Genomic DNA, 14,523 nt, shown 5'->3' with positions numbered 1-14,523 from the left:
AATCCGTACAAGTATCGTGATTCTAAGACAAAACTACCTCTTTGCAGTCTCCAGTGCTATAAGGCAATTCGTGAAAAGGAACAGGCTTGAATGCCTGCTAAAAATTGTTGACATATGCTCTTGCATATTGTTTAGATTCAAGAAAGTACAATGAGGATATATTTTCCATATGCAGTAATCATGACCAGAGATATCTGGGAACAAATTGTATACAGGAATATTTTGGTGTCTCATAAATGTATGCCACCCTGCCCCTAGTTAATTTTTCATCTCTCATTTTTTATTTGATTTTCCCTATTTGCTGTGCAGTCGAGCCAGTTTTGGTGATTGTTTTCCTTTTCTCTATAAGTACATTCTTTGGGGAGTGTCAATTTTTTATCTGTGTTTTTCTGCTGGAAGTTTTGTCATTGGAGGGTGTTATTGCTTCATCAGAGTCTCATCTGTTGAACCTCTGATGAAGCTTTTCCCATCCCTCAAGTGTGAATTACTGAATGCCTTCTAGTTATATGTTAGACCTTAATAATTCTGCCGTGTGAGCTTGCTCAACTTGTTGGTTTCCAAGCCTTGATAAAGAAGGGTTGCGGTAGGTTGACGTCTAGCACAAAACTAGTTAGTTGTCTACTTTGAGTACTGTGTGAGAGGAAGATATACCTACCAAAACAAAAAAGGCAAGTTCAGTGGATCAGTTGTAAGGTAGACAATGCTATATGAGAGTGAATGTCAGGCCTCTAAGGCCCAACATATTGGTCATACAAGACTAGAATGACCATGTTAGACGAAAGGTGCAAGTAGCATACATAGAAGATAAAAATGAAAGGTCACTACAGATCATTTGGTCATGTCATAATAGACTTCCAGATGCATTGATCTTTAGGTGTGGAACAATAATGGTTGAAGTTGTTAAAAGAGCTTAGGTAGATTTGTAATCACAGGAAGTTGTCTTGAATGACTTTACTATCTCTTGGAATACATGTAGACTTGGCAAAAAATAGAGTATAAACGAAAGAAGAAGATCTATGTAGGTGATGTTACTAGCAAAGATTAAGGCTATGTCTGGGATCCCAGTTTCTTCATCGCTAAAGTTCTATTAGAGCGTTTTTATGTGGTAGAACCAACAAATAATTATTTAGATTGGATCATTTTTGTCATGCATTACATCATGATTAGGATCCTTTTTGTTGGGAATTTCCTGCCATTCATAAATGCTTGTTTCTCAAACCTCCTTGTGGCAGTAGTTGCCATTTTCTGTAGGAAATAGCCTTTTCTGTTGTCTTTGTAAGAAGGAGAGGGATGGGCTTTCCAGATATTCTCCCTTCTTTCTCCAACATAAGTCGATGTTTTTCTGGAGAAAAAACTCAATGCCCATAGGCCATAGCTGAGGGGACTTGTTACATGTAAGTTACTGTATGTGAAAAATGACACTTCCATTAGTAAACAAATATCTTCAATCCTTATCCTTGGGTTCATGAGCATGGGCCTTTCACAATTGGCATTTTTAATGGTATCTAAACCTCCTATATAAAAGATGGAGATTCTGGCATAAGAACATATACCCATTTTAAACCAATAGTGCAGCAAAATTCCAAAGAAGCAACATCTACTCTATGCCTATTGGCTATTAGTATAATCTACTAATATCTTCCCCATCAAGCTAAACCACTCCATGAAAAATGTGTCTATATTTGAACACTATAGTCTAGCAAAAAAAAACACTTGGGATTTGGGTGCCTCAGTGGTCCCCCAAAAACCAAGAAAAAAGACAAACAGAAAAGAAAATCGAAGGTTTGGACTGTATAATGTCTCTGACGCACCCAATAATGTGATGTGTCAGTAGCACGTACTTGATGAAATAATTGAGGTATGCATAAGCTAAAGTTTGTCAAGTAGCGTAACACCACCATTATTAACAAAAAGTCCCTTACATCCAAGTTTGAAGATAGATGAGGATTTTATCAATATTTTAAAGTTATTTTACTCATACCTTAAGATTTCAATTTTGAGTTTGAAATTTACTAAATTGTTTCATGTGTTCGATATATATGTCAACACAACGTGTTGCAAGCTTAAAACAAATAGGCAAAGGTGTCCACCCTATTTTTCTTTTGATAACAATAGGGTTTGAGGCAGTTACGCACACATTTATTAATTCCATAGGGTATCTACTATTCCTCACCAACGTAGGGATCAAATAACTTTATCTACAAATGCTTTGACAGATGGAAAGAAAAGTATCCACCCTATAGAATATCAAAGCACCTAGTTTCCTTTACATGGCTACATAGTGGAAGTACGATGCTCCTTTTGTGAGTATCTTACTTACAATGTGCCAAATGAACAAGAAATTCACAATCTTAAGATACACAGTGACCTGTGCACTTTGCTCGGTAAAGTTACTCGATACTTGTATTGGTGGAAGGTTTTAGTTACATAGTTAAATAATTTAGCGTGCGCACGATTGGGTGCATCATTTTACCAACATATAGCACCAGAATGAACAACTTTTCTGAGTTTCAAATTGAATAAATCAACAAAATCTTTTCACTCACAAGACAAAAACAAGAATCAGGTTAACACAACATGCTGCAAAATTAAAAGTTAAAAACAGATAAATGAACATGTTCATTCTATTGAAAAATACAAATAACTGAGTTTCCTTTACATGGCTACAAAAGTGCACCCTCAAATAAAATGTTTGATGCTCCTTCCTGTGATATCTTTCTATACAATATGCCAACTGACATAATGGCAACAAAATCCATCAAGGAATTCACAAACTTAATAGTCACTACTTTAAGCGGTTGATTTGTCAGATGATCACTCAACTAATAGTTATTATCTCATACAATAACTATTAGTCGAGTGACTGTGAGAAATCAATTCCTACTAACCTATCTGAAACTGTGACTGATACCTGCATTTTACTAAGAGGAGGGATCTACAAGGATTGCCTCCTCAAAAATGCCCGCGAAGGATGTAGAAGATGGAGGTAGCTCCAATTCTCCTAATTCATCATAAAAGTCATTCTCTTCCGACAACTCAGATTTTGGAAATTTCATTAGTTGAGGGTAAGAAAGAGGCAGAAAATCATCATATGAAATTGTTCCCAAGAAACTATCAGTGAACAAATTCTCTTCAAGTATGCCTTGGGGAATACTGGTACCAGTAGTAGTACTAGTAGTACTATTCAATGGGGATTTGCAGCTTTGTGTGTCGTCATCATCATCATCATCATCATCATTGTTGTCTTCGAGGGACACATGTTGATCCACTATTTGCTCTTGTGTAACAGAGTCTTTAGGCAAATTTGGACCTGGATGATTATGGCTGGATGTATATGTGATGACGAACAAAGATGCATCTTTACTGCACCTTTCTACTTGTTTTTTAGCTGAACAACCCTTTGAACTGCTGCATCTGTAGTAACCCCTGTATCCAAAATCATCCATTACAACATGTTAGGTGAAATGTACATTTTCAAGAAAAATACATCAGAATTATCTTTATCTTTTTTCGTTTTCCTTCGAAATTATCTGAAATTTTAGTTTCATATTACTGATTCAATCAAACACAAAAAACATTTTTCAGAAAGTAACTAATAACTCATACCAAATACATCAAGATCACACTTATTCTGAACAACAGATTCTAAATCTTGAATTCGCCTCAACATGTATTAAACAGTTAAAATATTTAGATTTGTGGGGGTGTGGGGAGAGAACTGTAAATCTACCTGGGGTAAGGGGATCCTTTAATGGGTTTTTGTCCATATTTTCTCCAAGACCAACAATCTGAAGGAGGCCCTTCATTTTTCTGCTTTAAAGATTTTGCTTCCATTTGCACTGTGATAACAACTTTCTGAGCCATCTTTCTAACATGAGAAGAATACTCAGAGCTGTCAGAAAAAAAACAAAACAGAAAAAAGGCCCCTTTATATATGCTAACAAAAAGAGATGCCAAAAACCATGACCAAACTATAAATATACGCCAAGTTTTGTGAGTGAAAGTCCCAAAAACTTGAAAATACTTAAAAGATCATATTTTGAAATTTCATGACCAAACAGATAAATTCTCAAAATCTATGACGAAACGCTAACTTTTAGAGCTTTTGGAAATTGGAAGTTTAGTGAATCACCTGTTTTTTGAGGCAAGAAATTGTGGTTGTAGCAATCTTGAAGTTTTAGATTGTGATTTTGGTGGCTTACTTCTACCCATGACTGTGTGATCTTCCTTTTTCTTGTTTTTATGTTTTTGGCTTCTACCTGAGGAACAAAAATGGAGGTGTATGAATGAAGTGAGAAGAAATATTGGAGGTCTCCAATTGATTAGGAAAGAGAAAAAATGAATGAACTACTACTCTTCCATCGTGTCGATTCATTTTATTTGTCGTTCTTATTAAAAATAAATATCTTAAATATTCATAATACAAAATAAAACGTGACATGGAAAATGGATAGTAGGGGGTATAGATAAATGCCAAAACTACACGTTAAACAAGTTGTTTTCAATCCTATCTTTATGAATGTCATTAATTGTAGAGCTAACATTTCCACTCAACAATAATAACTGTACTGTGCCAATATAGAATATTATTCATTCATTTTCACCCTTTTCCACTATCATAAACTACTCTCCTTTTATCTACAACTAGAACTAGAATACAACATCACACACAAAACTTATCCTAATATACATATATAGAATAATTTTTCATATACTTAGAAAATAGATAATTATCGGGATTAATTAATATTTATAATTAAGTACAAGATAAAATAATTTTATATTCAATAGATACACGCTGCTTTTGAGGTGCAAATCCTTGATAGAGCCGCCATCCCATCATTTTTCAAAATTTGTGCCAAATATTCCAAACTCCTTTATGGTTTGTTTCACTTTTTTTCAGAAAAAACAAATAAATCTTCTAAAATTACACTCTGTAGATCCTCACAACTTCTTCCAAGTGTAGGGGAATAGAGAGGTTAGGGGCCTAAAGCCGCCTATACATAATGCCTCCACCTATACAATTTAGCGGAGAAATCGGGAGAGGATTACAAGATGGGGAAACGAATTATCTCTTATAATAAGGTGAGAGTTGAGCTAGCAAATCCAGTGTACTATTAAAATTTTTTAGTGTTACGATTTTTTTATATCCGTTTTTAGGAGCTTTCACCTTTTTTTTTATGATTCAAACTTACAATCTTATAATTAAAGATGGAAGATACTTATTATTTAAACAACCTTCTTGTTTAAAGAGATTAATTAACAAAAAATATACAAAGACGAATCAATCTTATTTAAGTTAGTAAATTCAGAATAAACGAAGTATATTTTTTTATACACATATTTAAGTGAGCCAAACACCATGCATTTAGTTGGACTGATTGGAATCATTATAGACCCTAATCTAGTGGAAGGTACCAATAACGAAAAAGGATTTAAATATCCTTTTTGTTATTAGTTTAAATATTACTTCTAATAATACTTTTGATTTGAAAGATCTCTTCTATGGTTCAAACTTACTTTTTCCATTATATTTTATCATAATTTATTCTTAATTTTAATTGAAAAATGTATGACAAGCTCAAAATCTTCACTTCCAAATTCTAGTGGTCCCCTCGATAGGAAAAAATAATAACCCCACCATCACAATTTGAGAAAAACGATAACGCACAATCACTATTTCTTAATAGTATACAATGTGTTTGGCCATTTTGCGAACCAATAATTTCTAAACAATGCGTTTAATGGGATTGATTTGTCGTTGTCATGGATAGCCACAAGAACAAATTAATTATTTTTTATGCCAAGGGAAAGTTTGTAATCGCTATTTTTTGGGTATGCACAAGTTAAAATTTTTGTTCATATGCTATAGCGTGCAAATTAGGTAATCCGCATTAAGCAAGTTCGGTGCAACGAGCTCAACTCTCAACTCAAAAGTCAAACCCCTTGCTTTTGTTGGCAAAAGATTTTGAACTTGAGACCTCTAACATAGAAGTCTCAAGCCCAAACCACTGGGCCTCTCCAAAAGGTCAGAACAAACTAATTACTACTTCGTTTATTCCTTTTAACTTGTCTCTATTTTTTCTTTTTTCTTATTTATTTTTTGATAAAGTATATAAGAATAATATTTGATATATGTGAATAATGACGAGATTAGTTATATTAGAATCCTATTTCTTATTCACTATTTGATTTGATTTGATGCATTAAAACTAATTCTTTCTTTATATATGCTTATTTGTGTTTTAATATCCTATGTATTGCTAATATCATGGTTTGCTATGTATTATTATACACCCTATAAAATAATATTGAATATGGTATATATTCAACTAATACGTATATTAGTTAATACATAGGTTCAAAATCCTACCAAACAAAAGATTAAATAATGTCATGACTAATACATGCATTAGATTTTCTAATACATTCTACCAAATGACCCTACATATTGTATCAAATTGGACAGTTCTAAGTTCTTCCTTTCAATCCAAGTCGAGGTAATAGTTTCTATGGTAGGGCTAAATAGATTTCTTTCCTTACAGTCAAGTGGCTCTCCATCTCTAGGAAGATTGTGTCCAGGATCTGGTAATCTAAGCCTTGCTTCTTCTGATCAGCTCGTATTAGCCTGTGCTTTATTACAAGTAGTCATTCCCCCGTTCCCTGCTGATAAGAAAATGGAGTTAGATTCAGCCAAGAGTAACCTTGAAAAACTTCTGCTTTACGAAGAAAGATAGAGAATAAGCACCTTGAACCAAATTCAGAACTTGTCTCTGTATGGCAAGAAGCTCTCAATTTATTTCATACATTACTTTCTTCTCAAGGTTCGGAGGTGGTTGCATGTGTTATGCGTCATTCACCTTCAAGTTTAAAATTATAAATTCGAGTCAGAAACAAAAAGATGAAAACTCGGAGAGGGAGGGAAAAAATAAATAAAAATTGGAATGGTCGAACTCTCATGTAAATAAGTTGAAGTCCCCTCCTCTTTGAATAGTTTTATTCGTTCAATTTTATAGTAAAATCCTCGATCTTTTAAAATGGTACATGCTTCCAACCACACAAACAGTTCATTTTCACTAGGAATAACTAATTTATTATATATAACAATATGAAAATTATGTAGCAAAAAAATAAAATTACATGCAAAACACCCATTTTTCAAAAAATAAAAGATGATAATGAGACAGGTCAAGAAAAGACCAAGTAAACTACCAGCAAAATTATTGGGTGATAAAAATAAGAGATCAACAGTGTAAGAGACAGTTTGGATTGACTTAAAAGTTGATCAAACCTACTTTTAAGAGTCCGTTTGGATTGGTTTAAACGTCGGTTAAACCTACTTTTAAGTCAGTTTTTTACTTCGGGAAGTGTTTGGCAAATATAAAAAATAACTTAAAATAAGTCAAAAATGACTTAAAATAAGTCAGAAACCAAAAGTAGGTTTCCCCCTACTTTTTATTTTTTGATTTAAAAGTCATTTCAGTTTGACTTTTTATTTTTTACTTAAAAGCTACTTTTTTAAGTCAATCCGAACGGGCTCTAAGTCAATTTTTTACTTTTGGAAGTGTTTGACAAATATAAAAAATAACTTAAAATAAGTCAAAAATGACTTAAAATAAGTTAGAAAGTATTTGACAAGGTAAAAAATGACTTAAAATAAGTCAAAAACCAAATTAGGTCTCCCCCTAATTTTTTATTTTTTGACTTAAAAGTCATTTTAGTTTGACTTTTTATTTTTTGACTTAAAAATTACTTTTTTTAAGTTAATCCAAACCAGTTCTAAGTTTCCATCGGGTCTGATTTATTGGTTAAATCGATTTTCACGATCAAAATAATAAAATTAAGGGATCAACAAGGTAAGTTTTCAACTAAATAATTTTCAAAACTACAAGTTATAAGCAATTCATAGTAAAATGACAAATCTAAAGTCAAATTACTTTTAAATTAAAAAAAACACTATATCCTTTTTGGGACATACAATAAGAAACTTATATGACACATAAATTAGGTAACGGAAAAAACTATGTTTGAATTGATAGATATTGACTCGCCATATAGTTCAAGCCCCAAATTTTAAAAAAAAATTATCTTTCAAATTACTTAATAATATAAATATTTTTATTCAATCAGTATACAAAAAAATAATAATCTCTTTTATGTTTTTTAATACTACCACCACTTTCATTATCGAAAGAGTCCACCTTCACTTTGCGTTAGATTGAATTGAAACCTAATAAGACTATAATTAATATGTCAGCCAAAATCTTTTTTTGAAATTCAGATAATCCGTAGCTGTTATAATCTTTGTTGCGTCACTATTTCTGTCCTTCAGATGAGTACTTTGTGGATCACACAAGAGATGTAAAAAATAAAAAATAAATAAAAAAAATATTTTTAATTTGATAACATTTTCTTCCCTCTTTTTTTAATTTGGTGACATGACACGTCAACTTTCTATGACATTCCACCTCTTTAGTGTTTCCATATAAACAAACTTCTTCGTAAATTAGGTGACTGTCAATTTTTTTAAATTGCAATAATAATCTACCAAATACCCATTCTACACTTCTCAAAAATATATCTATTGGTAGTTGATGGGAAACAAATAAACAAATATTAGACCATATATCAATTATCATCAAAGCATCAAACTACATGTTGTCCCTTCCTAAATAATCTAAAATAAAGACTAAACTAATACCACACACATTATTATTTGATTTGTTGCAAACAAACATTATATTATAATTATATTTATTTAACCAAACTTGATAGACATAGACATCGTGACAACCACTTCTTAGAATTTGTATTATTTTCAAATTCATTCTTCATGAACATATATAGTACTTATCTTCATATTTTTTTTCATATACAACAAGAATCCATTCAATTTTTTTCTAGTATTTTCTCATGGATTCTTTTGCAAATTTATTGAGAGAACCATTTCAATTTTTTACAACTATTCTTCTTAGTCTTCTTTTTCCTCTTTCTTTTCTTATACTTTCTAGGCTATCTGTTGCACATTATCTTATTGATCTTGTAGGTTATTCAACAACAGAAATTACAATTAATTGTGATTTACTAATCAAATTTTTTCTTCAAGTTAACCCTATTTTTCTACATGTTCTTGTTTCTATTATCAGTGTTGCTGCACTTTCTCATACCTTAACCGGTGGTACCTCTTGCTTTATCAAGCGTACCCTAGAGCCCGTCTCGAGACCGCGATTATACACTGTGTGGTTTTTCGTATGCATATTGCAAATTTGCGTTGGTTTAGGCATTGAAGGTACGTGTTGAGAATATAATTTTGAATATAACGTGTTTTTTCCGCCTTTCAAATATAAGTGTCAAGTCGATAAAATAGAAAATCAACAAGTTTTTTCGAAAATAAGTACATCCTTAAAACTTTACTAAATGATCTAAGAAGTCAAAGGAGAGATAAAGAGTTACTCTATTATTTTAGCTACATTTATAATGTATGATATATTTAGTCGATGTGAGTCTAGAAATCGCATCGTGACACGTATAAAAAAACTTATTATTACGTATCGACGGAGTTTATTAATTTATGTTCTAACAGGTAGTATAGCTGCTGGAGTTGATGCTTATGAAATTGGTTATGAAAGGGGATTTTTGACAAGAGCTATATTCTTCTTGGGACTAAATGAGACAATGTTCTTTTGGTCCAATATTTTTGTGAAGCCAGTGGTGGATGACACAGTTTTTGGCATTCTAAGGGAGAATAAATGGATTGAAAAGGCAGCATTGGCAATGAGTTTTGGTGGACTTTGGTGGTGGAGATTGAGAGATGAAGTTGAGTTTTTAGTGGTTGTGGTGGAGAAAAAAAGAGACTTATTGATTAGTATTGGATTGGCTGATTTTGTTGGTTGGTGGTTGTATTATTTAACTGTTACAATTGGTATGATCAAAATTGTGAAAAGTCTTGTTTGGGTTGTTTATGTAATGTTTGGTAGAAGAGTTGTTGATATTGACAATATTGTTGGTGACTCTAGGAACAATGATGAGAAGGTCTGAATTTGGACATATTGTATTTTCCTTTTTGTGTAATTTCTACTTTTGGTAGAGTTATTGAGTATGTCATACCCGATGTTTATACCAAACCACATGAATTTAATGTGGTTAAATGATGAATTGATATGAGAAAAGTATCCTATTTCACGGATGATTTAGCAAGAACATGCTATATGTTTATTGATTCGATGTAAATATTTCAGGGGCTTATAGCTAGTCCCTTGTTGTTTTGCGATTAATATTTTCCTTTCCATCCAAATATGTCACTAATTACGCTCTAATCTGTTTCTGATTGTAATTATGCATTTGTCCACATGCATATATATATACATGATTGAAGTTTCTTTAAAGATGGAAACAATGGTAGTCTATTTGGGATGTGTATTCTTTCATCTGGACTCTTCTGCTTGTTGCCATGGAAACATCACGCTGAACCAATATTTTAAAATGTGGCTTTAATCTCTCTATGACCAGGTTATCTTATTGGCTCCTCGATGTTTACACCAAATCGTATCAACTTAACATAGGTAAACGAGATAAAGTCTATATGCAAACATATGTCATTCATATATATTCATTTAGTGAAAACACTATGTATCCATAAGTTTTTACTCTCAAAAGAGTTCACTTTCATTATTGCCAAGCTCCCATAGCCATCAAAAGAACTTTACTCAAAATATATCCAAGAAGTTACATGGTGCTGCTTTTCAGACAGTACTCCTGAAAGTATAAAGCCATTCGAGGCTACTTTGTTAAGGGTACCACTAATTCGTCCTGGAGTTTAGACCATGACCAACGTCTCAATCTCCAATGATAGTTTTAGTGATTTCCAGGATGATCAGTTTCATCTTAAAGGATATGAGAGAAGTGAATTAGTGGTCAATGGCATTGAAGAAGATTGTGTAGATATTGATTCTCTTTACTCCATTTGTGGCCTTAACAATGAAGAGAATACATCTGATGAACAAGTTAGAAGCAACTTATTGGAAGATCAGCAACAAAGTCTATCAGATTGGACGCAAAATCATTTCCCCACCAACACAGTCATGCCCTTGCAACCAGTCCAAATCCAATCCACTATTGAAGCACCAAAGAATGATGATTTCCGGCCTCAAGTACCAGAACCTGGCAACTCTAGCAATGAAAAACCAAAGCCGTTTTCATTAGCATCTTTGGAGCTACTGAGCAATTATGGCAGACTGAGCAAGAAATCGAGTGAGGAAAACTTGAGCACTAATGCACTAAGTTGTGAGGCTCGCTTAGGTAACAGCCACAAGTTGCCAATGGAAGAGATCTTGAGGGCTGCTGGAGAAAGGTACTGCCAAAATTGTGTGACTATCTCACCTTAAAGTTGTTTAAGTTGTTAGATCTTTGCATACCTTGATCAATACCAAGTTGAAGTATGCGACCATCTCATCTATAAAAGTTAAGATGTTAGAGCAAGCACACTTTTAATTACTTGATCATATTATGTCTGAACAGGTACATACAGTACTCCACCCAAAGGCTAGATGGTCTTTCTATGTTTATCCACCCATATGGTTCGGCACTCTCAGGCCTTTGTATGGAGGAAACAAGGGACGTGGAACTTGTCCACCTCCTCCTAGCTGCAGCAGAAGAAGTGAATAATCAGCAATTCCATCTAGCTAGCAAATTGATTTCTCGTTGTATGTGGGTGGCATCTGATTCAGGTAATCCAGTCCAGAGACTTTCTTTCTATTTTGCTAAAGCTTTAGAAGAAAGGATTGATCGATCAACTGGAAGATACACATGTACGGATGAAGATCGCCACCTCAAGTATATAAAAACTATGTCATTAGGTACCAACTTTGCATTCTTGACCTGCCACCAACTAATTCCCTTCAGTCAAGTGATGCAATTTGCAGGAGTTCAAACAATTGTTGAAAATGTCAGAAGCGCAAAAAAGATCCATTTGATTGATTTTAATATCAGAAGTGGAATTCAGTGGATAGTCTTGATACAAGCTCTTGCAGAAAAAGGTTACAGTCCAATTGAACTTCTTAAGATAACTGCAGTTGGAAGCACAGAAAAAGAGAACTTTGAAGTAACAAGCAACACATTACACAGTTTCGCCAAGTCCTTAGGTCTTTCATTTTCATTTGATATAGTTTTTGTCTCGGACATGAAAAATTTCAAGAAAGAGTCAGTCAATATTAAAACAGATGAGACTGTGGCTGTTTATTGTAACTCTATACTAAGGACAATGCTACTAAGACCAGATTGTTTGGATAATTTGATGAAAGTAGTCAGAAGTATTGGACCAATAATTATTGTTGTTGGCGAAGTTGAAGCAAACCATAATTCACCATCATTTTTAAACCGCTTTATTGAGACACTTTACTTTTACAGTGCATTTTTTGATTGCTTCGAGGACTGCATGGATCGAGGCAGTCCATGTCGAACAACGATTGAAGGGGTGTATTTTGGTGAAGGTATTCGGAACATCGTGGCGGCTGAAGGTGAGGACAGGTTCACCAGGAATGTGAAGCTTAAAGTATGGAGAGCATTCTTTGCAAGGTTTGGTATGGTGGAAGAAGAGCTTAGTGAGTCAGCTTGGTATCAAGCTCATCTGATTCTCAAGCAATTTGCACAAGGCAGTTCTTGTGATCTTCAAAAGGATGGGAAAGGCCTCATTATTGGGTGGAAGGGAACACCAATTCATTCCCTATCCATTTGGAAGTTCTTGTAAGAAAACAATTTGCCTTATTGAGGAAACAAATAGGATGCTTACTTGCTCAGTTCAGTTGTACACCATCAACGTTCCATAAGGCATCTCCAAGCTACCCAAATCTAGATTTTGCTCTCTAACTCATATTTCTGGGATAGAAGGCTTGTGGTACCTGTTGTTCACCCTTCCTCCTTTGTTTTGAGCACCTTGTGAACAAAGAGTGGGCAGAAGAAACAGAGGTCCTTATTTAGAGTCGCATACTTCAAAAAGTGCGGGAGACTGGAAATGGCTTGGTTAATAACTACTCCTATCCCTTTAGATCAAATATGTTAACTGCGGAGTTACAATTAATAGACACCTATGATTAGGCCTGAAAAAAGGAAGAGAAAACTTTGAAGTTCTATGGTCCCAAAAGGTATAACCTCATCACAAATATCATGCTTCTGGTTTATCCTTTTACCAAAAAACATTCCCCAAATGAATTGAATTAATAAACTTCTTACCGAACAGAATATAAAATTTGGGAAGATTTCAGTCAATTTAATAGACTGATTCTGGACAGATTTGTGGGTTGGTGATGAATGTCAAAAATATAAGCTTCCTACTCTGTTTAACTGCTCAACTAAAAAGGTTGGTAGTATTGCTGAATTTCATTCTAAATCTGTTTAGCAGCTAAGGTTCCGGAGGAATTTGAACGATTAGGAGATAGAAGAATTTTGTCAGTTGCTTCAACAATTTGGATCAGTTTGTATTTGATCAGAGTGGACATCCTGATTTGGCTGGCAAGTAAAGACAAGAAATTTTTTTAGTTAAGAATTGCTATAGTATGTTGATAAAGACATGTCAGTGGGATAACTCTTGGCCTTGGAGGATGATATGGAAAACAAAAGCTCCTGTTAAAGTAGCATGTTTTGGATGGGTTGCAACATGGGGGTAACTCAAAATAACTTGGAGAAGAGATGTTTTGACCTATGTAGTAGATGCTACCTGTGTCAAGAAGATCAGGAAGAAGTTAATCACCTTTATATTTTATTATTTTGATGGGTATATAATATACTGTACAAAATATTTGCGCTAAGCTAGTGCAACAGGCGTAATTACAAGTTGTGCAAATCAGCCCAGTTGAGCATCTTTTTCTCCAGTTCAGATTTTCTAGAGAATGTTGGGAGTTACTCCTAACCCATCGTATTATTACATGGGTGATGTCTTGGAATGTGAAAGGTTTACTGGAAGGATGGCAGTAGCATGCGCCATGCGATACCAAAAGAAATATAGCAGAGAACTATTCCATTGAGTATCTTATGGACAATATGGATGGAGCTGAGCAAGGCTTGCTTTGAAGGACAGAGAACTCACATTTCTAGAATTAAGAATAGATGTTTAAAAAATTTGTCCTTCTGGTGTAAATGTAGCTTAATGGATAGTTTGAACCAGTCAGTATATAGAAGAAGAATGTAGTAGGCTGCTTTTTGTTATATGTTGTTTTTGTTTCTTTTCTTGTACCATCTTGGTACCATTTAATAAAATCTTTACCTTATCAAAGAAACAAAAGGTAACCATGACTAGCACACAGACAAATCCAATAAATAAGCCAATTTTCACACAGTTCTTTATTTTAAGAAAAGAATCTTGAGGGTGGCCTTGTTAATTGTGCACAGGTTCTTGCATTTTTCTTTTTTTTTTGGTGAGATGTCCATTTGCTTGTCTGCAATTCATTTTTAGGTAGCCAAATTGAATTGAGTTTGGAGAATTTGACTAAAATTTCAATAAGGAGAATTAACATTAATTAATCAATGAGC

At 33.7% G+C, this 14,523-nt stretch overlaps 3 protein-coding genes across 4 annotated transcripts; 2 read left to right on the top strand and 1 right to left on the bottom strand.

The window, feature by feature from the left end:
* Nucleotides 1–2,629: 2,629 nt before the first annotated feature.
* LOC125871898 (probable WRKY transcription factor 65) lies at nucleotides 2,630–4,371 on the bottom strand. Of its 2 annotated transcripts, none has more exons than XM_049552602.1 (3): nucleotides 4,133–4,371; nucleotides 3,731–3,892; nucleotides 2,630–3,426 (listed from the first exon to the last, which is right to left on the bottom strand). In XM_049552602.1, the coding sequence occupies exons 1-3, from the start codon at nucleotides 4,210–4,212 to the stop codon at nucleotides 2,922–2,924; spliced, it is 747 nt and encodes a 248-aa protein (XP_049408559.1). In that variant the 5' UTR covers nucleotides 4,213–4,371; the 3' UTR covers nucleotides 2,630–2,921. The 2 variants fall into 2 exon arrangements, with proteins under 2 accessions (XP_049408559.1, XP_049408560.1); XM_049552603.1 differs by having other exon boundaries at nucleotides 3,731–3,868; nucleotides 4,133–4,361.
* Nucleotides 4,372–8,878: 4,507 nt separating this feature from the next.
* LOC125871897 (uncharacterized) lies at nucleotides 8,879–10,246 on the top strand. The gene is made up of 2 exons (XM_049552601.1): nucleotides 8,879–9,289; nucleotides 9,584–10,246. Exons 1-2 carry the CDS (start codon nucleotides 8,914–8,916, stop codon nucleotides 10,036–10,038), a joined length of 831 nt encoding a protein of 276 aa, XP_049408558.1. The 5' UTR covers nucleotides 8,879–8,913; the 3' UTR covers nucleotides 10,039–10,246.
* A 195-nt stretch (nucleotides 10,247–10,441) lies between these two features.
* Nucleotides 10,442–12,823, top strand: LOC125871894 (DELLA protein RGL1-like). Its single transcript, XM_049552598.1, has 2 exons — nucleotides 10,442–11,350; nucleotides 11,518–12,823. The coding sequence occupies exons 1-2, from the start codon at nucleotides 10,824–10,826 to the stop codon at nucleotides 12,743–12,745; spliced, it is 1,755 nt and encodes a 584-aa protein (XP_049408555.1). The 5' UTR covers nucleotides 10,442–10,823; the 3' UTR covers nucleotides 12,746–12,823.
* The last annotated feature ends 1,700 nt before the right edge of the window (nucleotides 12,824–14,523 follow it).

Source organism: Solanum stenotomum, chromosome 7 (genome assembly GCF_019186545.1).
Source record: "Solanum stenotomum isolate F172 chromosome 7, ASM1918654v1, whole genome shotgun sequence".
Classification (NCBI taxonomy): Eukaryota; Viridiplantae; Streptophyta; class Magnoliopsida; order Solanales; family Solanaceae; genus Solanum; species Solanum stenotomum.
Note: the sequence above shows the minus strand (reverse complement) of the source record. Positions and strands in the feature narration are given on the sequence as shown.

Bases quoted from the DNA above. Each gene is read 5' to 3' on its own strand.
- LOC125871898 (XM_049552602.1), bottom strand. From the start codon at position 4,212: ATGGGTAGAAGTAAGCCACCAAAATCACAATCTAAAACTTCAAGATTG. The intron at 3,893-4,132 runs GTGATTCACTAA...TTTTTCTGACAG, and splicing joins TTTCTTGCCTCAAAAAACAG to CTCTGAGTATTCTTCTCATG. The intron at 3,427-3,730 runs GTAGATTTACAG...TTTTGGATACAG, and splicing joins AAAGGATCCCCTTACCCCAG to GGGTTACTACAGATGCAGCA.
- LOC125871897 (XM_049552601.1), top strand. From the start codon at position 8,914: ATGGATTCTTTTGCAAATTTATTGAGAGAACCATTTCAATTTTTTACA. The intron at 9,290-9,583 runs GTACGTGTTGAG...ATGTTCTAACAG, and splicing joins CGTTGGTTTAGGCATTGAAG to GTAGTATAGCTGCTGGAGTT.
- LOC125871894 (XM_049552598.1), top strand. From the start codon at position 10,824: ATGACCAACGTCTCAATCTCCAATGATAGTTTTAGTGATTTCCAGGAT. The intron at 11,351-11,517 runs GTACTGCCAAAA...ATGTCTGAACAG, and splicing joins TTGAGGGCTGCTGGAGAAAG to GTACATACAGTACTCCACCC.